Below are 26,811 nucleotides of genomic sequence, written 5' to 3'. Positions count from 1 at the left end.
TAACTGATTCATTTCCCATTTTTTTCTGTGACTTTTCAAATGTTGCATTTAATGAGAACATTATCCTGCCACTTTCAAATCGTAGGAGAGCACACGCAGGCCTGTTGCTGTCCATCTGGCCTAGGCCTGCCCCTGAGTGCAGGGGGCAGCCACAGAGGGCAGCTCTCCTCGGAGCAGCCACTGCTCCGGAAATCCCCACCGATATGCTCATCCTCTATAATCATTTTCAGAAACAACCAGTAAAAATTAAAAATACATATGCTTTCTGAGAATAGGGAACAGGTCAACCCAGTCAGTGCTCCATTTTAATAGAGCAGACTTGACCACCAACCCACAAAGTTAATGGGAGATAGGCAGGCTTATCTTAGGGAAGAAAGTTCTAGATGGCTAATTCTGCTCTCAGTCACATAGGGTAACTATATAGTGCAGATTCTCATTAGCATAGGAAATCAATATTCTTTGGAGACAAGAATTGCATTTTTTTTTAAAAAAAATCTTTATTGTTGAAAGTATTACATATGTCCTCTTCTTCTCCTCCCCCCCCCCCCCCATTGACCCTATCTAGCCTGCCCCACCCCCCACCCCAGGCCTTCCCCACACTATTGTCTGTGTCCATGGCTAACATTATGCATACAAGTTCTTTGGTTGATCTCTTGAATGGCATTTTTAACAAACAACCCAGATGAGTTTTACACACAATTGAGCTGAGAACTGCTTAGGCCATGGGTGTTGACTGTCAGTGTGGGCACCCCTGGGTCTGCAGTCTTGAATGGGAGTGATCATCCATGTGGGTACAAAGGACGGAAGGACTAAGACTCATTGTGCTTCACAGAGATTCCTCTCACCTACCTGATGGGGCAAGCCATTGTAAGAATGCACAAGGATTTGTCCTATGGGAACTGAATTCAAGGAGTACAGTGAGCTGGTAGTTGTCTTTTACTAGTATATGTGCCTGTTAACTAATTATTAATAGAATGCCCATGTGTTAGGCATGAGACCAGATATATAGTAAATAGCTACTTAATCACTACTATATTTTTAAAACTATTTAGGTTTAATTAAGTATCTAGCAGCCCTAGTAGGTAAAGAAGTGATGATTCCTACTTTTTAAATCCTTGCTTGAAAAGTCCCTGTACTATTCTAGATGTCAGAAGAACAGGCCAAAATGACAACAATAACAAAATGGTACACATGTGTGTGTACATGTGATTACATATGCATATATACCTATACATGTCCATATACACAGACTTACACACACATATATGTAATTTTGTTATTGTCATTTTGTTTGTTTCTGAACTTCAAGTTCAAAGCTCTAGTTTGAATGTCAGTGTTTTTAAAATGAGTTTAAGTATACAGATCTGTATATACTCACTCATTTTAAAGACACTGACATTTAATATCTTTGCCATAAACTGTTTTGTACAAACTTTTTAGACAAAGGAGCCAAATAAGAGGAATAGGAAAAAGTAATGGTGTTGTAGTTTTAGGAATAAATTTTAGAATATACACTTTCACTTTTTAAAAGAAGTAGTCATCTTTTAAGTAAGAATATAATGTTAATATTTTAGAATTATAGTTCTAACTTATTATTTTAGAATGTCAATATTTTAGAATTCTTTTTTAAATATATTTTATTGATTTTTTTTACAGAGAGGAAGGGAGAGGGATAGAGAGTTAGAAACATCGATGAGAGAGAAACATCGATCGGCTGCCTCCTGCACAGCCCCCACTGGGATTGTGCCCTCAGCCAAGGTACATGCTCTTGACCGGAATCGAACCTGGGACCCTTCAAGTCCACAGGCCGACGCTCTATCCACTGAGCCAAACCGGTTAGGGCAATATTTTAGAATTTTTAAGAGCTGTGTGCTGTCCAGAATATATTTTCAATAAGCTCCTGGTAAAAGGTTTAAAATCCTCTATCTCTCAAGGCAATTTTTTCAACAAGAAACATTTAAAAGCTATTAAGTTTGAGCTGAATAAGTTCAAAGCTCCAGTCTGAAACATTTGAGGCCTGGTAGAGAACATGAGGGATATTGTGATGGATGCAAAAAATTTTATTTGGGGAGTCATCTGCATTAAAAAAATCAGGCTTTCACATGTAATAGTAAGCTTATCTACAAAAACAACGCCCAGGGACACAGGAATGGCAAGCCGTCTGCTTGCTGCCCAGGTCTGCACAACTGACTGCTCTATTGGAAATATTCAGTATAGAGCTGAGCTTTGCATTTTTTTGTAATTTTAGTCATCACATGACCTGATTTCCATGGCATGCACCATCTGGCAGTGACAGGTTCTTCAGGCGCTGGAAGAGAGCGGCAGGCTCTTCAGGTTACATAAGTTCCTGGCTGCGCACGCAGCGTCCCTCGGGGTTAGGACCCCTGGCCGGAGCCTGGGTGTCCTGCCCAGCGGCTCCGGCCCCTCTGCGCCCCGCGCTGCGGTCCGGCTCCGGCGCCCAGCGCTGCAGGCGGGCTCGCTGCCCCTCGCCGGCCACATCCTGCCTCCCACCGCGGCTGCCGCCGGCACAGCGCTGCCATCTCATTGGCCAGCCCGGGAGGAAGATGAACGCGGCGAGCTGTTTCCTCCTGATGCTGCTCTGACACTCAGGGGGTGGGAACATGTTTCCCCAGGAGCTGGCTCAGAAGATCAAAGGCTACCAGGAGCAGATCGCCTCCTTGAACTCCAAGTGCAAGATGCTGACAATGAAAGCTAAGAACGCCACCATGCTGCTGACGGTGACGGGCGTGGAGGGGCTGGCGGCGGACTTGGACCCGGAGCTCCTCCCAGCCACCGCCGCCCAGCCCTCTGTGGTCATGGTGAGTAAGGGTCAAGGCCAGGCTTGCCGGCGCCCTGCACTCTCTCTCACTCTGCTCTCCGACTGCTCCCTGGCTCCTGGCTCCTGGCTCCTGGCTCCTGGCTCCTGGCTCCTGGCTCCTGGCTCCTGGCTCCCCGTTTACTCTGGCTTATTTTAGGGATCAGAAGTAGGTCTTGCCGAGGAGAAGTGAGGAACAGGCTCCTGAAGTCTCTGCTACATTTGGGCCAGAGCCAATATTTGACACCGTAAACAATGACAGTTGACATAAAGCTATTTGCTTGAGACTACTGAATTACTTAACATGCCAAAGGTCGGCCCTGCATTTGTTTATAACTGAGCAAGCACACTGAGAGGCTCTAAGTATTTAAAACAAAACAAAACACCTTTGCACAGGTTTCTAGTTTTCTGGGGGATGGGAGAATCATGCTGCATATATTGTGTGCTTTCCAAGTTAAAACATTGGCTGGCTGGCTATGTGTGTTTAGTTGTAGAAATGTTTAGTAAAATATAGAAGAAGGGCTATTCTTAGAAAAATAAGAAAATAGAAAGTCCAAAGCTTACGCTTTGGATTAAAATAAAAAAGTACCACTAATTTCTGCCGGCATTTATTTCCCCATCACTTTGCATGTAAAATGCATGAATTATTTTGGTAACTCAGTGAGTTTCAGTGCTGTGCCACGTCCAGTGCATCACCGATACTTAGGTGACATGTCCCTCAGGGTGCAATTGGCTTCTCAGAATATTTGAAATTTGAGATGTGCACAAAAGTCCAAGCTTCATTTGATAGACCCTTCCATCATGTGTACAATTCATGTTTTTTTAAAAAATTATAAAGGTACAAGCAATCAAGCAAAGGAAAATAAATTAGAGAACTATTTCATCAACCACAAAACTTTTACTCTGATATGCACCTGCTAGCCCTGTTTCTTTACAAATGGTTCCTAGCTTCATGTTCACCTGCACCACACTTTTAAATACTAACACAAGTGTGCATGAGATGCGGGTCTCAGTCATTCTAAGCTTAGTTATACTAGTATAATGATCTTTGTTTGACCTCTGCCTGACCAGGTCTTTTGTTGCACAGCTAATTGATTTTTATGTCCTCTGGGCTACCTTTTGTGTGACAGATGACTGCAGGTCGCTGTCACACTCTGCTGTCACCTGTCACCGAGGAGTCTGGGGAGGAAGGAACCAGCAGTGAGATCTCCTCTCCGCCTGCCTGTCGTTCCCCATCTCCTGTGGCAAACACCGAAGCTTCTGTGAACCAGGTACCTACCGCCCACTCGGGGACCCCCCTACCTGTGCTCTCTGGATGGCTGCAGGACCTCATTCCTGTCGGGCTGAGGGTGTGAATCCTGGCCTTTGAGGAACACACCGTGAGGTGTGACAGTTGCACAAGCTGTGATTGTCATGTGAGACCACTCCTGGCTTTACAGGTCATCTCCTCTCCAGGGCTCCTGGCAATGAGATGAGCAAAAACTGGGTCACAGAAATGATAGCTGGAGAAGGCTCTGTTTTAAGGCATGTGGCTCCGGTGTCCGACAGCTCTCGGTAATGGAGCCCTGCATCCTAACAGAAAAGGAAATGTAAATGTCGCCGTGTAAAATAACGTGGTTCTATTGCTCTGTGAACATGTATTGACATTAGTTTTGACAACTACCAGCTCAGATTTTTAAAAATATATTTTTTTATTGATTTCAGAGAGGAAGGGAGAGGGAGAGAGACATAGAAACATCAATGATAAGAGAGAATCATTGATCAGCTGTCTCCTGCCTGCCTCCTATTGGGGATGAGCCCACAACCCAGGCATGTGCCCTGACTGGGAATCAAACCGTGACCTCCTGGTTCATGGGTCGATGCTCAACCACTGAGCCAAATCAGCCAGGCCCAGCTCCAACGAAAACTTTGGTTCGTCAATCATGCTTTTGTTTCATTTACTAATGGTCATCCAATTTAAAGGGCTGGCTGCCAGTTTATATATTAGAATGCCCAAGTAGATTTGAGCTTTTACACTTATCATTCAATAATCTTAAATTTTATTTTTTTTATAAAATAGGAACAATGCCCTGTTTTGAGATGCCTTTTATCACACATTATATTAAAATAGATTCTATAAAAGTATGTCAAAATTTTTCATGGAAATATTAGGTAGAAATAAAAAAGACACTCATACAGTAATCAACAAATTTTAAGGCATGTTGAGTAATACTACCTTTTTCTCATTTAGCCAAAACAACTAAACATTATTTAAAAAATTGTGTTACATAAAATTACGTAAATAAAAAAAAGGAAAAGAAAGAAAATTATGTAAATGTTCTAAGAGGTTTAGCTTTATTATCAAGGAAGAAATATTAAACAGAGTGCCCGAGCCGGTGTGGCTCAGTGGACTGAAGGGTCCCTGGTTCAATTCCAGTCAAGGGCACCTGCCCGGGTTGTGGGCCCGATCCCCAGTGTGGGGCGTGCAGGAAGCATCCAATCAATGATTCCCTGTCATCGTTGATGTTTCTATCTCTCCCTATCCCATCCTCTCTGAAATCAATACAAATATATTGAAAAAAATATTAAAGTGAGCAAACACTCTATTAACTATATTACAAATTGATCATACTTTTTAAAATTTTAAAGCAGAAACATTCAAAATAGGGTTTCTGTGATAAAGACAACCCCTTCTCCCCCCAGAAAGGAGAATAAAATTGATGAAGCCTTTAGATAAACAGTTCTCTTGGTTACAATCTCTATAGCTCGAGGGCAGTTAGCGGTTCATCCAATCATCAGCTACATCCTGATGCCTGTTCCGAGTGAGGTCTTGTGCCAGGTCCCAGAGGTGCAGCAAAGGGGAACACAGCTGGGCTCCCTGCCCTCCAGGCCCTTGTAATCTACAGAGAAAGATGGCCGTGGGACCAATAATAACAAAAGTGATGAGAGGAAACTGAAAAACAGCACAAATGGGGAAGTTCAGGGTGCTCTGGAGGATTTGGGGAACTGTTCTCCAAATTCTGATTTTAAAATATGCATTACTCATTCTTTGAAATGTTCTTTCCTGTGGTCACATATTATTAGGATCAGAGAAACATGGCTGCAGTCAGCTGTTGATTGTTTAGAAAAAAATATATGCCTAATATTCTTAAAATTGAACAATAAATACTGGCCTTGAGACTAACTCTGTGGGAAGAATATCCCTTTTCTGAAAATATAAGTCTCGATGCCGTTTCTTGTAAAGTGTCTTTCAAAGGACATGAAAGTGCCCTGTAAATGATAATTATTTGTCATAATTATTTTAACTGTCAAGCTCAAGCAAATCCCCAAATTGAGTGAGATTATGCTTTATCTTAATCCCACTTGCCACCTCTCTCCATCAAAGGCAACTATCAATTAAATCACATTATTCACCTAACATACTTATATGTGATACCACAAATTCTTTTTAAATTTCATTCAGTTTATGTTAGGCAGCTCTACTAGGCGGAAGCTATTAAAAAGCAAAAGTGTTATGCTTGGTGTTGCCCTAACAAATTGACCCCATCATCTATGGCCACATGCCATCCTTCGACAGTAATGTAAGCCAGGGGAGAAGGAATAAATACAGCCCTGGCCAGTTTGGCTCAGTGGGTAAAGCATCTGCCTGTGGACGAAAGGTCCTGGGTTCAATTCCGGTCAAGGGCATATGCCCGGGTTGCATGCTCAATCCCCAGTAGGGGGCGGTCAGGAGGCAACTGATCAATGATTCTCTCTCATCATTGATTTTTCATCTCTCTCTCCCTCTCCCTTCCTCTCTGAAATCAAGAAAAATATGTCTTTTTAAAAAAAGAAAGAAAAGAAACAAATACAACTTGTCCAATGAAGCATTGGACTCACAAAAGTTTGTCTTGAAACTGGGAAGGACATTTAGAATCCACATACGTTCCAGTTTTCAGACTCAAAACACCGTACAGAATGTGCACAGCTGCTTTATACAGGCACAGCGGTTTAAAAAGGTTTTGTGCTTGCTGCTCCTGTAAGTAGATCCCTGTTATATAACGAGTGGGTCGCCCACTTTCAGGGTGTTCTGTCCCTGACAATAGCTGTTAGCTGAAATGTGGTTCCGGTTTCACCCGCCACATTTAGGGAGCACCTAAAACCAGGCTGGAGTCCAGGAGGATGGATGAAGGAAGCAGCCCCAGGATGGGCTGCAGGCTCCGTGGTTCCAGTGGAAGCGAGCCAAGCAAGACTGCAGCTCCTGGGAGAGCTGAGGAGAGCACAGCTTTGAAAGGGTGATAGTGTAAGGGCTGGGGCGCTGGGCTCCAGGTTAAAGGTCAGCGCAGGTCCCAGCTCTCCCTCCTCTAAGCTGAAAGTCCGTGGCAAGTCCCTCCGTCCCCGCATCTGCAATGGGAAGCAGTGCTGCCGCTTTCACACAATTGTGAAAAAAGTTTAAATGTGATGTTAATCGTTAAAAGTACCCTTTTGACTGGAAAATGGTGATGAAATGGTAGCTATAGTTTTCTGAATTTATTTCCTTAGGAATCTACTGGATAACAACTCTTGGAACTTAGGCACATAAGTCACAGACACATATTTCTCAGGGTGATTCCTCAAAATGACAAAGATTGCCTTTATTTGGTACCTACTTAAAGCACTGATGGATTTATTTTATTGAATCCATGTCATCCTCAAAGAGGTCCAAGTTATTCATCTACAAAAGGTGGTATATGTTCAAATCCTTAAAAAACACACACATAACAGTTGTCATTCCTGTCTAACAGGCCTGAGCCACACATACACAATCATAATCAAACACAAAAGCGCCAGAAAAAAAGATATTTTGGTAACAGATTTATTTTATTCTAGCTCTTTTAAGAGCCTTTTAACAATTTATAATAGAGCCTTTAATTAAAAATGTTTACAACACTTGAAGCAACTTTTCCCTTGAGGACAGTAATAGTATAAACATGTAAATAAAATAATAGGCTTAAAGAAGCACTTTGACACGGATGATTCATGGTGTACATGTATGTCTGCCTGTTACTGCCAAACAGCAGGACATGCTCCGGATCAGACACTACAGGTATTTCCCCTTCAGGGAGCTCCCAGCCTGAGAGCAGCAGGGAATTACAGTAGATCGGGATGCGTGCTCTGACAGGGAGCACCTAAAACCAGGCTGGAGTCCAGGATTGGTCAAGGATGGCACCTTTAACTTTAAGACAAGAGTGCAAGTTAGGCAGTTGTGAAGTTTTCCAGGCAGAAGGAACCCCAGGTAGGAAGGTGTGCTATCAGGAAGGAAAATGGCCCATCAAGGCAACTGCAAACAGTATCGGTGGAACTGGAGGAACAGATTTGGTGGAGAAGGAGAAAGAGAAAGGAAGCTTAGAGGGATGCAGGAAACACACCCTGAAGGACCTTGGATGCCAAACAAATGAATTTGAACTTGATCCAGGAGCTAATAGCTAACTGTTGATGAAAATCGACTAGAAGCTATGTACGGAAGTGAGTTTTAGATGGATCAACCTGGGTGGATGTGGACAGTAGAATGGAGATGCACCAATTCAGAGCCAGGGAGGGAGTTAGGGACAGAGCTGCTGTCAGAGCCAGGCCCAGACTCGAGCTGCAAATGGGAGAGACAGCAGGGGGACGGTGGCCACCTGGACAGCACCGCTCCACATACAGGAGGCAGCCTCTCCTCTGTTAGAGTTGCTGCGGCCCCGTGGACACAGCATCCAGGCTTCCTTCTCTGCCTTCCGATTTGCAGGAGAAGCCATGAATCTGGATTCTTACCAAATCTCCCTGTCTCTGTGAAGAGTAATTTAAACAATTTGAAACACTGTATAAACCAAGCTACAGGGCTGCCAGTTTACAGCCTGGGAATGGGGGAAGGCGCTGTAATGAGAATTTGCACCAATGCTGTGGCAGGGGCACGCCTCAGTAGAATGTCATTTTTACATAAGCAGTAGGTGATAAGGGGAGAAGAAATAGCAAATAAATATCAAGTCTTTAGCTTAGGTGGAAGACGGATAATGCTTTATCATTTCTTCCTAAGTTCATTTGTCACCCTCGATTGCTTTTTAAATGTTGAGTTGAAAGAGACTGGGATATACTCATTCAACTGTGTATGTGAGTCAGGAGCTTATAAATACACCCACGTTTGAGAATGAGCGGAGAAAAACTACAAACGAGAAAGATGGAATGACTAGAGAGCTGGGTGGCGAGCAGAGAGATGAAAGGCAAGTGTTTCCAGAAAGGATGGCCGGTGGCATGGATGCTACTGAGCGGCCAAGCCGGGGAAAGGCTGGAACATACTCCTGTTATTTCGTAGGAAAGAGCCACTGATGATGAGGCAAGAACAATTGCAGTGGACTCGTTAGGACTGAAGCTCAACTGGGCATTTAGAAGTTGATTGAGGGTGAGAAAGTGAACATATCAAGCGTAAACTACCATTTTCAGAAGCTGCATTACGAACCGAAAGGGAGGAAAGTAAGAAATAAATGGTGATTACAAATGTGTATACAGGTATATGCACATGTAACAACCCATCAGTGATTTGTGACATTTCTAATATATGATATCCTGCAAGAAAATAGTTATGAAAGAAAGACTATTTGCAGGGGTTTTCAGAGGGAAAAGATTTGACTCTGTGTGCTGAGGAGAAAGTCAGGAGAGAGGGAGAGGATGTTAGGGGACCGAGTCCTTGAAAGCAAAGATGGATGGATTCTAGGAGGGTGAGCCTTAAGCAAGGAAACTGGCCAGAATAAGATAAAGGTGAGTGTGAATACAGACATACTTTTGGAAATTTCAGAATTTTAGGAGTATCTCTCGGGTGGCTTCATTGCGTGTCTGTACGCATGTGTGTGTATGGGAGCATGCACATACATGCATCCTTTAAAGTAAATTTATATTGAGTTCTGGTTGGGGTTTTCCAAGTGAGTGAAGCAGAGGTCAGATGGACAGAGGAAACGAAGCTGTTGGCAAAAGAAAGGTTTAAGTAACTTTAGATGTCACTGGTGCACGGGGGTTGAACCAAGTCAGCGCTGACAGGCTATCATGTTCAAGGGTGTGGAGGACTGAAGTGGGTTGGAGGCGCATGAGGATGAATGAATATGAGCTTTTCCAAGGACTGGAGAATACCAAAGTCACCAACCAAGGAGGTGACAGGGCTAGGAAAGGAGAGGAACCCGTCTCCATGCCCCAGTGCCATCAGTACATGTTAGAGACTTATTTGGAGCCTCAGCAACAGCAACAACATAGTTAGGTCTCCTGGCCCTTCACCTGGGACTGTAGTGAATCCTCAGAAGCACCCAGTGCTTGCAGAGGAGGGACCAGTGCAGGAGAGCGGAGTGACTGGCCCCAGGCATATGACTACATGGGAGGAGAGTGCCAACTGGACCTCAGGTGCCCTGGCTTCTCAGGTGTCAGACTGCTGTCTGCATTCATGCCTCTGCAGGACCCTGCTTCTCTCCCCTTCTGACCCCAACCACCAGGCCCCTTCCTGCTGTGGCCTTGGTTTCTCAGGCAGCAGGGACCTTCTTCACTACATCTTACCAAGACATTATCCCTAAGGTTCAGGTATTTAAAATTAACATAATTTTCTTCAATAACATAACTGTAAAAGGAGTGAACTTTATAATAGCAATACCCAGAATCTAAACATTACTCACCAATTCAACTTCTGTTAATATACAGATAAATAGCCACAGAAACAAATGGAAACACCTGACTTATATGTCTTGATATCATAGATCCTATTGTCAATATTAATAAAATATGTAATATGACTTATAACCCAAGGAATGAGAATAATTCAAGGGCCTGGTTTTTTATCATTCGCTTGGATTACTTTTTTGTGTACTTTCCAGGAACTGATTAGAAGGGAACCTTTTTTTATTTGTTACTTAGAGTAGTTTTAACTTCCCTATTATTTTTTCCCATTTTTAAAGTGAAAATATTTAAATTAATTTCCATGAAGAATGAGCTCTCAAATATGGAAGATCTGGCTATCCCTGAAAAATGACTTTCTGTAGATTTAATTTTACTTAAAGCAAATTATTCAGAACTTTAAGCAATGCATTAAGCAGAATTTTAGAAAAGGTTCAGAAAAGATTACTTAGGGTTTTTGTTCGTTTTGCTATAGTAGTTAATCTTTAAATACGTGTACCACATCAATCCTTTGTATTTCCGTTTTAACAAATACAAAGTAAGAATGAGTTTTGACAACTTTTATTGCTAAATTTGTTGATTTTTTTTTTTTTTTACATAAACTGAAATTCTAAAGCAACTATAATGTGCTTTGGACTTCTACATTCTTCTTGCCACAAGAATTTACTCACTTTAATAGTCTGTAGCCCCACCCTAGCCGATTTGGCTCAGTGGATAGAGCGTAGGCCTGCAGACTGAAGAGTCCCGGGTTCTATCCAGGTCAAGGGCACATGCCCTGGTTCTGGGCTCAACCCCCAGTGGGGGACATGCAGGAGGCAGCCAATCAATGATTCTCTCTCATCATTGATGTTTCTATCTCTCTCTCCCTTCCTCTCTGAAATCAATAATAATTATAATAATAATAATAAAATAGCCTTAGCCCCTGGGACAGGTGTGAATCCTCCCCCCGACAGACAGCACGCAGGGCATGCGAACCCACACTCTGTCTTCCCCTTGACTCCAGCGCTGTGCTTTGCCCGCACAGGATATTGCTTATTACCAAGCCTTGTCTGCCGAGAGGTTGCAGACCGATGCCGCGAGGATCCAGCCCAGCGCGCTGCCACCCCAGGAGTCCTATGAGCCAGGGCTGGAGCCCTCGGCGACCGCTATGCTGGACAACCTGCAGCGTTCCTGGGAAACTTTAAAGAACGTGGTAAGCCACTGAAACGTGGACCAGTTTGAGCCCACCAGACACCCATGACCTTCGTGGTGGCCTTTTGCAATCCACACAGAGAGTTTGCACATGCCCTGCACCGCTGACCACCCTCTATTGGGCCACAGAGGGAAAGCAGTGAGGAAAGCAGTGTCATAACCTAGAAGATAAAGGGCGAGGAAGCGTTTGGTAATATCCCTTTTCTGCTTTAGATCAGTGAAAAGCAGCGCACGCTCTATGAAGCTCTGGAACGCCAGCAGCGGTACCAGGACTCTCTCCAGGCCATCTCCACGAAGATGGAAGCCATCGAGCTGAAACTCGGTGAGAACCTGGAGACGGGCCGGAGTCCAGAGAGCCAGATGGCTGAGCATCAGGTAAAAATAGCAGTGACTTCAGTTTCCTGCATGACTTCATAGGTGCACGCTGTGACTGGTCACCGGCCGAGCGTGTGTGGCGAGAGCAGACTGACATTTTTTCACTGTCTCAGCTCTCACCGAGTAAACAAGGTTCCAGATGCTGGTGGTTTCCCCTCCTGCTTCAGGGCGGGATCGAGGAGAGAAAGAAAGAAAGTCAGACCTGGAACCTAATGAAAGGATGCTGCATGCATGGATGTTGCTTTTTTTATTTTTATTATACAAAGCGTAGTTCCTTTTATTTTTTTAAAATCTTTATTGTTGAAAGTATTGCATTTGTCTATTCCATGCTTGTATTTCCTTTATTTTGTTGTGAACTGTTGTAAGAATAAGACACCCTTCCATCTGCCTTCTCTGGGTATTGCTGTTCTAAGAAACGTAACCATGTGCCCAGCACCTCCCATTATCACTTAGGAGAATAGCTCTCAGACTTCAATGGGCAAAGAAACAGTTGGAGAGTAAGGGCTTCTAAGTTATAATCTTGTGCTTGTTCTTGCCTTGAATTCTTTTTTGAAAGGTTACGTAAACTAGGCAAAGCTATAACATTCTATGAGAAAGAGACAATTATATCAACCTAACCCAGAAAGCTATTGTTTAAAATGCATCAATTTAAAATGCGTGATAAGAAAGTGCATATGTTAACATCTGGGTCACGCGTTAGCATTTTATCAGGTGCGCTGTTAATGCACGATCAGGTATGGAGGAGGTGCAAGGGTACGACGCTTACGTCCACCTAAATATTGTCACCATGATGTGGGGAAGTGCTGTCTGTCCCGATCAAAGCTCAGGGGCCTGTGACAGCCCTATAGGAAGCAGAAGAAAAGGAAAATATTTTTAGATGCAAATTAAGAGCTATAAAAGCATGACGTGCTATGTGTATCTACCAAGTACACGTTTATCTTTCCCCCTAATTTGCATTTGTGTAGTTTTAGAACGTTGGAATATCTTGTTTGTTCATGTGTGCGGTCTAAGGTGAAATGGCATTCTTTTACAATATAGGAGCTTGCAGTATAGCATGAAAATAAAGGCATTTTATCTAGAGACAGCGTACTGAGAATATGACTTCAGGTTTTTGACACTTCTGTGACTGTAAGATAGAGATCAAAGTGCCTAGCATCCATTTGAGGCCTTATTTTGGGTCTTTCTGTTTCCCAAAGTCACCCCTAGTCAGTCTGGTTTGGGGAGGGTGCCATACATAAATATATAAAATTAAAATTAACCTCTGTTTACCTAAACCAAACCAATCGTGAGGATAGTCAGGGACTTCGGTGACTATCACAGTGTGGTTTTCCCTGAGCTCCACAGTCCTCTTTAACTGACGCCCCAGTTTTCTGATTGTCAGGGCCACCTCGTTGTCATCTGAAGGGGTTTTTCACGCAGCCTCAGTGTGCTCCTGGGGCTCTGTCTACAGCGTTGCAACCCCCACCCCATCACCCATGCTTCCCCGTTCCCTGGCGGGGACCTCTCTCCATTCCATCACAGCTCCCTTTGAGCTTCCAAAGGAATTTGGCATAAATTATCCCAAGGCTGCCCTAGCCAGTTTGGCTTAGTAGATAGAGCATCGGCCTATGGCCTGAAGAGTCCTGGGTTCTGATTCCAGTCAAGGGCATATACCTCGGTTGCAGGTCCAATCCTTGGCCCTGGTCCGGGGCGTGTGCAGGAGGCAACCAATGATGTGTCTCTTTCACATTGATGTTTCTCTCTCTCTCTGTCTCTCCCCCTCCCTCCCACTGTCACTAAAAATCAATGGAAAAATATCCTCAGGTGAGGATTAAAAACAAAACTCTAATAAATTATCTGAAAGCTGGAATAGAGTGAATTTGAGTGTCACTCGCTTAGATTAGCAGAATCCCATGTTTCTGGAGAGGATCGCACAGCTCACCTCTCTCTCCTTCCGGGTCCTCTCTGCCTTTGTTCAAGGCTCACCATTCTTATGTCCCAGGTGACTGACACCGCCCCCCCCCCCCCCAAAAAAAAAAACACAAAACACAAAAACCCTTTCCCTGGGTCCCATAGGACTTAGGATCTCTATGAAAACAGGATCCTGGTGATTTGCCCTGGTGATCTGCCTGGTGACATTATAGAGTTGCTGATTGAAAATGCAAATTAGTTCCCAGTCACCACCACCTCCATGCCTCCAGGCATTCCCATGAAAACACACACAAGCTAAGCATAGAGCAAATTATTATTTTGTTCAAGGGATTTAATGGAGAAAACTCAAAATTATATATTAATGCTAAGTATTGTAAATTAGAAATGAATCTGTAACTTTTCTTGTAATGAGGACCAACCATGTGACTTTGTCTCTTTCTAAGTGGAGAGTGGTAATGCTAGCAATCATAGCAGTGAGGAGAGGTAGCTAATTCAGTGATGGCTGCCTATTTGAGCTTAACAATTATGTTAATGCTCTAATGCAGTGGTTCTCAACCTTCTGGCCCTTTAAATACAGTTCCTCATGTTGTGACCCCCAACCATAAAATTATTTTCATTTCTACTTCATAACTGTAATGTTGCTACTGTTATGAATCGTAATGTAAATATCTGATATGCAGGATGGTCTTGGGCAACCTCTGTGAAAGGGTTGTTCTACCCCCAAAGGGGTCGCGACCCACAGGTTGAGAACCAGTGCTCTAATGAGAGGGAAAGAAGTATAAGTAATGTGTAATGTCTCATGTAATCACAAATTGGACATTTTCCATCTGACCTACTTTTTGCTGTCAGAATCTATGTTCTACAAATTCTGGGACAGAGCTGCCCACATGAAAAGCTCATGGTATCACAGCGTCTAAATTGGTTCTTAGCTTCTGGAATGGTACTTAAAAAATTCCAAGCACTGCCCAGCCAGTGTGGCTCAGTCAGTGGTTGAGCATCAACCTATGAACCAGGAAGTCACTGTTTGATTCCCAGTCAGGGCACCATACCTGGGTTGCAGCTCGATCCCCTGCAGAAGGTGTGCGGGAGGCAGCCAATCAATGATTCTCTCATCATTGAAATTTCTCTCTCTCTCTCTTTCCCTTCCTCTCTCTCTAAAATCAATAAAATTAATTTTAAAAAATGTCCAAGCACTACTGTAGAATCACTGTTTCTAAATTCCAGCTGAATGTGGGTGAGAAAGTCCAGTACGTTTTTTTGTTTTTGTTTTTTTTTAAATATATTTTATTGATTTTTTACAGAGAGAAAGGGAGAGAGATAGAGAGTTAGAAACATCGATGAGAGAGAAACATCGATCAGCTGCCTCCTGCACATCTCCTACTGGGGATGTGCCCGCAACCCAGGTACATGCCCTTGACCGGAATCGAACCTGGGACCTTTCAGTCCGCAGGCCGACGCTCTATCCACTGAGCCAAACCGGTTTCGGCAAGTACGTTTTTTATATTTCCTAGAAATTAATACAAACACTTCAGTTGTTATTTCTTCCCCAATACTCGCTCAGAAGCATTCGTGTTTCTTTTGAGAGCTAACTGAATTCCTACATTATTCCTTTAAACTTTTGTCCAAATCTACTGAATTTGGGTGGAATACTGTGACTTTCCTGTTATCCTCTATACATTGTTTGACAGATTACATTTTCAGACATTCACAGGCTCATACTCTGGCTTGTGGCTGTTGTTCTGAGCATTCAGCCCTCTGTGATGGGACCTCCATTGTCATAGGCAGCTAACACTTGGTGGGAGTGTGTGGTCTCTGCCTCACCAAGCTCAGTGATGGATAGTAGACAGAGCTCTGAGGTTATTTTGTTTTGGTGTTTAATATGTACAGCCACTCAACATTTGAAATGAACTATGCTGCTGTAGATAGTTCTGAAAGTCACCATGAAATTCATGTTTACATTTGGTGTTGAACCAAACCATGTTCTCTCTAGAGTGAGTCATTTTAGAGAAGCTCAAGGTAGTTAGTTCTCTAAACCACGAAAGTGTCATGCACACGCCCGCTTCCCACCACAAGTCAGAAGCCCAAAGACTTGCCTTTCATCTTCCTCTCCTCAGTTTTGAGTCAGACATCCTGGGGAAGCAGCTGGCCACCAGCCGAGACAGGGCTATGGGGGGAAGGCCTATCTGACTGCTGGCTGGATCCTTTCGTAATAAAATTGAAGTGAAATTCACATCCTATAGCAGTAACCATTTTAAAGTGTATGATTCTGTGGCATTTACAAAAACATTTCATCACCCATAGAGAAAACCCCAGGAAGCTTGGCTGTGAAAAACTGTAGCTGTCTTCCAAAAATAAACGCTCTCCCTTGAGAGTAAACAGAAGCATGAATAGAGAGGCTCCATTCTCACAGGATGAAACTTAACCATGCTAGAATCTCTCATTTCCGAGTCCTTTCATTACGTCTTCAGAGCATTCAGGGAGCTGCCTCAGAACCTTGCGAGCTGGAAACGGAAGCTGGTGACTTCACTCTACCTTTGATTGGTCAAAGCGACTGAGATTAAATGAGGAGGCTTTTGTTGCTGCTGTTGCTTCATGATTCAGATACATGTTTTCTCTGTCAAGAGTAAGAATGAGTTCAACCAGATCTGTTGAGCATTTACTATGTGCACAGCTGAAACAGATGAACTTTTTTCACTAATTTGTGGTTTAAAAAACCTACAATAGGGTGGAGTAGATTACCAAGATACTGTACCAAAAAGAAAATTTTAAAAAAGTGATTGTGGACTACAGCAGTGGGAAGTAGCTAGAAGGAACCTCTTGCAGGTCTTTGGGGAGAGGCAGATTTTGAAAATTTGGAATGGCAACAGGAGTGGGTAGAAGGCACTATAAATGTGCTTGTGAGGAAAGCCACAGGTGTGCAATTGTGAGGGGGCTATTCTTGCTCATACAGAGGGTCAATGCAGAAAAAGACAATGCGGTCCAACTAGTTATGGAAAAGCCTTTAAATTAAACAGACCAAATAATGCAAATGTTATATTTTTTTGGCAATCAAATACCAAGAAGTTATTATAAGGTAGTATGAAATAATTTACTGGACAAAAAGCATCTTTAAAAATATATTTTTATTGATTTCAGAGAGGAAGGGAGAGGGAAAGAGAAATAGAAACATCAATAATAAGAGAGAATCATTGATTGGATCAGCTGCCTCCTGCACTGGGGATGTGCCCTGACCTGGAATCCAACCATGACCTCCTGGTTCATAGGTCAACCCTCAACCAGTAAGCCACTCCGCCCAGGCCAAAAAGCATTTTGAATATATAGGAAGCAAGATCAGTCTGTAATTCATTGCAATCCAATTATAATATCCCAGTAAGTTCTTTGGTAGAGACTGATAAGCTAATTCTAAAATATATGGCAAATATATGAAAAGATATATATTGAACTTTGAAAGGGTCAAGAATAGCTGATGCAACCTTGAAGAAGATGAGTAAAGTTGAAGGATGTATCATTTAGAGTGAGACTTACAACGCTATAGTGTTTATGGGAGTGTGGTATTGGCACAGACAGCCAGCCAAAGGGTCCATGGAACAGAATTGGAAGGCAGAAGCACACTCACATCTACACAGACACTTGGCTTATGTCAAAAATTAGACTGCAAAGCACTGAGTAAAAAATCATTTTTAATAAGTAATGCAGGGTTAGTTGGCTATCCAGATAAAAAATTGTTGACCCCCCTACCTACATTGGAGACAAAAATTAAGTTCAGGTGGATTGTAGATCTAAATGTGAAGGGAAAATAAAACGTTTTCCAACAATGCTTCTCAAACTATCTGTAATAAATAACCTTTAAAAAATTTTATTTAAACTTTCTAGCCCATCACAAACCATTATCTTTGTAACATAAAATAAAATAAAATAAAATAAAATAAAATAAAATACTTCTTGGATATCAGGTCAATGTCAGGTTGCTATAAAGTTTCCTAACATTTACCTATTTTATCGTTACCTGGTCATGAACTGGTGACAGACATTTTGCAGACTAATGCCATTTTTTTTTCAACCACACTTTGAATAGCATTCTTCTAGAAGAAACATGTGAGAATATGTTCATGACCTTGAGGTAGGCAAAGATCACTTAAATAGGACACCAAAAGCCCTAACATTTTGTTGTTGTTGTTAATCCTCTCCTGAGGATATTTTTCCATTGATTTTTAGAGACAGTGGAAGAGAGAGGGAAAGACAGAGAGACACACATCGATTGGTTGCCTCCTGCACAAGCACTGACCAGGTCATGGGCCAGGGAGGAGCCCGCAACCAAGGTACATGCCCTTGATCAGAATCGAACCCGGGACCCTTTGGTCTGAAGGCAGACACTCTATCCACTGAGCCAAACTGGCTAGGGCACCTAACTTTTTTAATAGAGGAAAATGCTGGTACATCAAACTACCAAAAGGGACCATTAAGCAAGTGTTTTCCCATTAAGGGACACCCAGATTACAGAATGGGGGCGGATATTTGCAATACACAGAACCAAAAGAGACACAGGCACTCTTATCTGGAGTAAACAAACAACCCACACCTCCGCAAGAAAAGGGCAGGATCCACTAGAAAATGGGCAGGAGGTTTTTAGCGGGCGGTCACCAAAGAGGATGTTCAGGTGGCCACAAACATAGGGAAAGCATCCGATCTCATTAGTCATCAGGGAGATGCAGATTAAAGGACAATGAGATCACCTCTATGAACCCACTAGAAAGGCTGACATGGAAAAGATCACAAACCACGTGACTGTGGAATACGCTACAGCGATGAAGATGATCAGCTCTTTCTACATGAGGCAGCACAAGAACTTTCACAGTCCCGACAGGGAGTGGAAGAAGCCAGACACGAAGCAGTACATCAGGGATGAATCCACTATCCAGAGCCCACACAGGCAAAGATAACCTGGACGTTTACCAGCCAACACCCTGGCTGGCGATCCTTGGGAAGGAGGGAGAGACTGACAGGGAGCAGGGTCAAGGGGCGTATAGTCCTGGGTGTGTTCTCCTTCTTGATCAGGGGGGTGGGAGCATGGGTGTGTGCAGTTGGTGAGACTTCACAGAGCTGTGCATTTAGTGTGTGCACTTCCTAGGTGTATCTACTAATGTCAGTGTCATCGCTAAAAATCCAGTTAAACCTGATGACACTTGATATTAGGGAAAGAGAAGTTCTACTTATTTGTTTTGTAAATATTTGTTGAGAGCCTCCAGGAGAAGGCACCGTGCTCACAGGGAAGCCTGCAGTCCTGTGAAGAGATGGGGATTAGGCACCTGGGGGACACTGGGAACTATGAAACACTGGCGAATGCAAAGCCCCTTCTGCAGTAAGGCCTGTTTTCTAACACACATTTAAATCCCAAGTAAGACTCCCTCCTGCCATGATTGCAGCTACACAGCAAGTCATAAAGCATGAAAAATGGAAAATAAAAACCATGTATAATTATGATTGACATTAATCGGGAAAACAGGGTGCTTGCTACTTTACAAAAATTGCTGAGCATGGATGGACCTGGAGAGCATTATGCTAAGTGAAATAATCAGAGGAAGACAAATACCATATGGTTTCACTTATATGTGGAATCTAATGGACAAAATAAAATAACAAAATAGAAACAGACTCATAGATACAGAGAACATACTGACAGCTGTCAGAGGGGAAACCATTGGGGGGCTAGGTGAAAAAGTTGAAGGGATTAAGCAAAAAACAGCCCTAGCTGGTTTGGCTCAGTGAATAGAGTGTCAGCCTGTGACTAAAGAGTCCCAGGTTCGATTCCAGTCAAGGGCACATGCTGGGCTTGCAGGCTCGATCCCCAGTTGTGGGGGGCGGGGGGGCGTGCAGGAGGCAGCTGATCAATGATTCTCTCTCATCATTGATGTTTCCATCTCTCTCCCTCTCCCTCTCTGAAATCAATAAAAATATATTTCAAAAACAAAAAAATAAAGAAAACCTCATAGACAACAGTATGGTGATTATCAGAGGGAAAGGGAGGAGCAGAGGGTGGGTAGGAGAGGGTAAAGGGAGCCTAAAGGTGGCAGAAAGAGACTTGACTTGGGGTGGTGAACACATAATACAGTATACAGATGACATATTATAGAATTGTACCCCTAAAACCTATATAACCTTATTAACCAATGTCACCCCAATAAATTCAATAAGTAAATAAGTAAATAGATTGCCAAGGGTCCTGGAGTCATTAATATGAAGGCAAGAATATAGGAGCTGGGAGAGAGTGTAGTACAAGAGGCAGGCAGGGGTAAGGCCAGACAAGTACGTGGGAATGAGCTTGGATTTTACTTTACAGATGATAAGCCACTAAGTATCTTAAAGCAGGTGAGTGAGAGGGTCTGATTTACCTTTTTAAAAGCTCGCTCTAATCATTTGGTGAAGAGGGGATTGGAGAGACGAGAATGTGAGCAGGTAGCCCCAACACTAGGCTCTGACTGAGGGTGGAGGATAGGAGATACACAGACACACAAGCAAGCATTTTGATTTGGTGTGGGATTGGATTGAGCCAGTGAAGTAGAGAAAGTGTGAGGAATGGCCCCTGGGTCTGGAGGTGGAGCTATGGCCAGAAGGGCGGCTCCTTTACTGAGGTGGAGAAGGAAGGGGAGGAGGCAGGCTCCACACATCATAGGATGGAGATACCCATGAAATGTGTAAGTTGAATATAGAAGCCTGTTGTTAGGATGGATGTCTGGGTTAGGGATGCACCTTTGGAGGCATTCAGCCTTGGAAACCATTGAAAGCCTTGGGAATGGCCCTCACCTGGGACAGATACAGAGCGGGGAAAGGGGGGCTGGAAATCAGCCCTGTGAAATGGCAAATGTTAGCTTGGGAAGCGAAGGAGAAAAATGAGAGGGTGATGACATGCGAACAGGTGACAGATTGCTCCCATCTTGTATAATGTGAATTTGGGATTAAAACGACTGGCTGTCTCAAACCTGGGGAACTTGGGAGTGGGAATGGGAAAAATCATGTGGAGGAAGAAAGTGATGAATTTTATATTCAACATAGAATTGTAGATGCGAGCATGAATTGAGCATGCCCCGCCCCTAGATCAGTGATGGCGAACCTTTTGAGCGTGGTGTGTCAGCATTTTGAAAAACCCTAACTTAACTCTGGTGCCATGTCAGATATAGAAATTTTTTGATATTTGCAACCATAGTAAAACAAAGACTTATATTTTTGATATTTATTTTATATATTTAAATGCCATTTAACCAAGAAAAATCAACCAAAAAAATGAGTTCGTGTGTCACCTCTGACACGCGTGTCATAGGTTAGCCATCACTGCCCTAGATTATAGATGAGCCTATTGAAAACAAGAAAGATTCATGAACTTGTTCAAATTCATTTAATTTAATGACACACATGGTTTTGAAATCAGAACTTTTCTGACAGGTCGTCTGGGACTTCCATGTTGGAACTTGTGTTAGGCCCCCTATCTGCTGGTTAAATGGCTTTGAGTGAAATATATCCACTCATCTCAACTGATGGGAGACTGAGCTGGTGACAGGATTTCTCAGTCCTCAGAAATCCGGACTTGAGTGTGATTCCCGTCTTTCCCGCAGGCACTGATGGATGAGATCCTCATGCTCCAAGATGAAATCAGCGAGCTGCAGGCATCCCTCGCAGAAGAGCTGGTGTCTGAGGCCCCGGAGTCTGACCCTGCAGAGCAACTGGCCTTGCAGTCCACGCTCACCGTCTTGGCAGAGCGCATGTCCACCATCAAGATGAAGGCGTCAGGGAAACGACAGCTTTTGGAGGTAACATAACTCGGAAGCCCCACATGTCCATGTCCCTTAGGGTTGTGTTGACAAATGCCTGGCTTACTTTGTGACGTACAGTTTTTCTTTTAAAAAAATATATATTTCTATTTATTTCAGAGAGGACAGAAGAGGGAGAGAGAGAGGGAATCATTGATTGGCTGCCTCCTGCATGTCCCCTACTGGGAATCGGGCCGAAACCCTAACTGGGAATAAAACCATGATCTCCTGGTTCATAGGTCAATGCTCAACCACTAAGCTACAGGGGCTGGGCATGATGTACAGTTTCATTGTTCCTCACACATGAGGAGCTGGTACTATGTCTCAGGGAGGATCTCATGAATGGAGCACTGAGTCAGTGTGTAGCCAGAAATGCATCTTCTCACCCCTTTTTGCCTCATTTCAGCATGAAAAGTTGAGAATGTAGAAAGCACATAGTTGGTAGACATGGGCCTTATGAAGAATAATTATGGAAGGTTTGCACAGTGGTTTGCTATCCTATTTAATAAAAGCCTAATATGCAAATCGACCAAACGGTGGAATGACCAGCGGAACAACCAGGGGAATGACTGGTTGCTATGATGAGCACTGACCACCAGGGGGCAGATGCTCAATGCAGGAGCTGCCCCCAACCCACAGGCCCCAGGCCAGCCAACGCGGGTGCCAGTGGGGGGCCCCCAGTCGCCCCTCCGGTTTCCTCACAGATCAGCCATGATCACCAGCCAGGCCTAGGGACCCTATCTGTGCACTAATTTTGTGCACCGGGCCTCTAGGGTTTAAATAAGAGCATGTTATGAATACTATTACTAATGCTGTGAAGAATAAATCTTTAGTCAGTGTTAGCCAATTCAAGCACACTGATTCATGAAAGTTTATTTTTGCTTTATTCTTTCTCATCATTTCTGGCCCTAAATATATAGGACATTAGACCTGAGACTCCACAAAATCCTTTAGAGCAGCGGTTCCAACCTGTGGGTCGCAACCCCTTTGGCGAATGAACGACCCTTTCACAGGGGTCACCTACGACCATCGGAAAACACATATAATTACATATTGTTTTTGTGATTAATCACTATGCTTTAATTATGTTTAATTTTTGACAATGAAATTGGGGGTCACCACAACATGAGGAACTGTATTAAAGGGTCACGGCATTAGGAAGGTTGAGAACCAGTGCTTTAGAGTATCTGGCTCCTTGTACCTCTGGGATATAATCAGTTCTCAATACATTTCTTATTACATGAACTTAATATTATTTTATTTGGCTAATGATTATACTATTATTCAATTAAACATGGTCCTATTGTTGGGTGTGTAGGCTCCTTCTAGTTTTACCTGTTATAAGATTAGTCAGATAATATATTCATGTACTTCTTGTTCGGAATAAATTTAAAATCAATGTGTCTGCTTTATTTATAGCTTATGTTAAACTATTTTTCATGTAATTTAAAAATAATGTTATTTATAAAGTAATTTTAAAATAAGGTATTTAGAATACCTTATTTTAAGAATTAACTTTTTAATGTATTAATATTATCCCCAGTCATTCTATGAAACATTTGTGGAGTTTCAAAATTAAAATTAAGTGATTGGCTTGGTGTATTTTTTTAATATGAATTATTTGCCATCATTGAAAAAAACCACACAGAGATCTAATAATAACAACAACAAAAAGAATTTCTTCTTTCATTCAAGAAACTAGTAACACTGGGCCACTTCTTCTTGCAGGGAATCAATTGCCTGAAATTCATGATGCTTGCTTTCTAGGTGGACCATATGTTCTTCAGTTTGTCACAGTCCCCCCTGCTCCCTACAGTTTCCCCACATTGGAGTCATGTACCTATTTCCAACCCACCATCTTATGCCATTGTTTTGTTCTAGTCCTTGATCAATTTTCATCATTCACATTATCTACCTGGTCCTGTATTATGTAAGAATACTTAAACTCTAGTTGTACATTAGAATCAAAGGGAAAGATTTTTAAAAATATGAATCTTGAGACTCACCTCCAGAAATTCTGATTTATTGCTCTGGTATGTGGCCAAGGATAGTTTTTTTTGTGTGTATGTTTTGTTTTGTTTTTGTCTTGCTTTGAAGTTTCAAAGTTGATTCTGGTGTGCAGCCAGAGATGAGATCATTGTTCTTGTGTTGAATCCTAATGATTTTACCTTCGGGCGATCTATGTGACATTCTGCTTAATTCATTAGGAGAAGTTAAATGATCAGCTGGAGGAACAGAGGCAGGAACAGGCCCTGCAGAGGTACCGCTCTGAAGTCGACAAGCTGGACCACTGGCTCTTAAGCACTAAGGCCACTCTGGACGTCGCGCTGGGCACCTCCACGGAGCCCATGGACATGGAGGCCCAGCTGGTGGACTGCCAGGTACGGAAATGATCTTGAAGGAACATGTTAACATCACAAAGCATATTTTCAGATGTGAAAACATAATGGTAAAAAGGCTTGATACGGATATACGATTTTTTTCCAAGCCATATACTCCACATATTTAGAGAGTAGGCAAACAATACCTAATAAAAGCTTAAATGAAATTCAGACTTCAACTCAGTCTTTTGGAAAATTTTACCAGTAAGTTCCCAATTTTAGAAAATCTTCAACTTCCTAAAGGAAATTGTTAAAAGATCATAGATACCAAAACACTTATAGTGCCTGTATTTGGTGCGAATAAGACAGTCAGAGCCAATGAGAAGAATTGGTGTCAGTGCATCAGACTGTGGATGAATACAGCAGGAGGTGTCCCTGGGTGCTCTGCTGCAATGTTTGTTCTAATTCTGATATTTAATTTTTACAAACTTGGTCAAACTGTCAGTTTGAGGCAGACAGACTGAACACAAGAAGGTGTCTTTTGGAGCAGAGAGTATCCTTTCTCTGATGTGAGGTCCCTAGGAATTAAGGTAGATGCAATGACATTAAGGTTTTCATTATATTATTACTAGAGGCCCAATGCACAAAATTCGTGCAAGGGGCTCAGCCCTCACAGCCACAGTGGCTTGCCTCGGCCCTTGCAGCCCCGGCTTCATCTGGAAGGTCATCTGGAAGGACATCCGGAATGACACCTGAAGGTCGTTCAGCTGTTTGGCCTAATTAGCATATTATGCTTTTATGATTATAGATTGTCTTACCTCTATGTCATGAAAAATTTCAAGCACACACGTAAGTATAGAGAATAGATAATGAACTCCTTGTGCCAGTCATTGAATTTCAAAGATTATCCACATATTGTACTTTACACATGGGTGACATATGTTTTAAAAGCTCTTTCTTTTAACTAACTAGCAAGTTTCTAGAAAATCCTACCTAATCTGCAGGGTTAAATATCAGTAAGCATGACTTCATATTTATCCCATTTGACATCAGAGGAAATACACAAAAGGTGGGGAATGATACATACTTATGTACAAACCGTTCGTTGATGAACATTGTCTTTTTTTTTAAATAGGTAGTATTCCATTTTGGTCATTCCTTTTATGATTCGATATTTATTGTAGTATTGACTATTATAATTTGCATTTTTTTAATTCCTTGGGCAATTTACCTGTGTGTATTGAAGGCATTGTTCTTCTCTGCTTTGATGCTAACCAATAGAGAGCTACATGCCAGTGTTTTCTATTCTTTAGACCATCTTTTTTTAAAGTTTCTTTCTGAAGAGACATCTATTTTTAGCATTTCCTTTTAGCATTTGAAATTGCCACATGCACTTCAAAATATGTTTGTCATTACTCCCTCCACTCCCTTCGGATACCTCTATTTTTATCATTATACATAAAGTCCATAATTCCAATAATATATTTCAGGACTTTTTACAAAGTACTAAAGTCATCTTTTGGCAATATTTTTAGAATCTAGAAGCATATGGAATCACACAAATATATAACACTTCCTTAGTCAATTTAAATCTAGTATTTGAGCCAGGTGTATAATTACAATGGGGGCTATTACACAGAATTGGGGCCACATTGTGTGACGTTTGGGGCTCTGGGCACTTTGCTTCCATGGGTCCCTTCTCTAAAAATGGTCTTTTTCTCCTCATCTTGTTGCCTATCTAAAGTGGGCTTCCCATGTGCTGTTTTTCAATATATTTTTATTATATAATATCTAATCTTAAATAAGAGAAAAACTTAGAAGCTCAAGGTATTTTTAAAAATCTGTATATACTGTTCAAGGCTGTAGGGAACCTAGGGGAAAAAAACCCTGAAGACGTGTTCTTTGGATGAAAGACGTAAGGAAGTGTTGCGTCTCGCTGCAGGAAACGGTCTTTGTAGAGGCCGGCAGGGTGTGTGAGCTTCACCCTTATCTCTGTGCTCCCAGAACATGCTGGTGGAAATAGAGCAGAAGGTGGCGGCCCTGTCGGAGCTCTCTGTCCACAATGACAACCTGCTGCTGGAGGGCAAGGCCCACACGAAGGACGAGGCCGAGCAGCTGGCTGTGAAGCTGAGAACCCTCAAGGGGAGTCTCCTGGAGCTCCAGAGAGCCCTGCAGGACAAGCAGCTGAACATCCAGGTGAGGCTCCAGCCCCGACAGCGAGGCGATGCTGCAAGGACCACCGGATCCTTGTGCCTTGCTGGCATGCCTTTTCTGAGCCCGCCCATATAAAGCAGCGGTTCTCAACCTGTGGGTCGCGACCATCGGAAAACACATATAGCATATCAGATGTTTACAGGACGATTCATAACAGTAACAACATTACAGTTATGAAGTAGCAACGAAAATAATTTTATGGTTGGGGGTCACCACGACATGAGGAACTGTATTAAAGGGTCGCGGCATCAGGAAGGTTGAGAACCACTGAAGGAAAAGGTGGGGAATGATACATACTTATGTACCTACCTGCATTACACAAACTTTGGCATAGATTTTCAAATAGGTTTTATAAGGACTGTTTGAATCTGTAGACCTGAAGGTTGCAGTGTAGGAAAAGAAAGAAATAGCAAAATCTAGCAAAGACACAATTTAAAAAAATGTAAATGTGGTTCATAAATCAAGGTATCCTATAACATTTTCACATTTTTCTTTTATGCCTCCTACATCCTACTTTTCAGATATACCTAGACTTTTATTTAGGACCCACAACTTT

At 42.6% G+C, this 26,811-nt stretch overlaps 1 protein-coding gene across 1 annotated transcript in view; it reads left to right on the top strand.

Moving 5' to 3' along the window:
* Positions 1 to 26,811, top strand: part of SYNE1 (spectrin repeat containing nuclear envelope protein 1) — a 387,878-nt gene that overhangs the window by 243,686 nt on the left and 117,381 nt on the right. The window contains exons 92-98 of the mRNA XM_081094059.1: positions 2,634 to 2,819; positions 3,946 to 4,086; positions 11,466 to 11,633; positions 11,846 to 12,007; positions 21,526 to 21,720; positions 23,928 to 24,101; positions 26,046 to 26,237. Coding sequence (XP_080950185.1) covers positions 2,634 to 2,819; positions 3,946 to 4,086; positions 11,466 to 11,633; positions 11,846 to 12,007; positions 21,526 to 21,720; positions 23,928 to 24,101; positions 26,046 to 26,237 — 1,218 coding nt within the window. The remainder of the gene's footprint in view (positions 1 to 2,633; positions 2,820 to 3,945; positions 4,087 to 11,465; positions 11,634 to 11,845; positions 12,008 to 21,525; positions 21,721 to 23,927; positions 24,102 to 26,045; positions 26,238 to 26,811) is intronic.

The sequence above is a fragment of the Myotis nattereri genome (genome assembly GCF_964212035.1).
Source record: "Myotis nattereri genome assembly, chromosome: 6".
In the NCBI taxonomy this organism is placed as follows: domain Eukaryota; kingdom Metazoa; phylum Chordata; class Mammalia; order Chiroptera; family Vespertilionidae; genus Myotis; species Myotis nattereri.
This window is presented reverse-complemented; position numbering and strand designations above follow the sequence as displayed.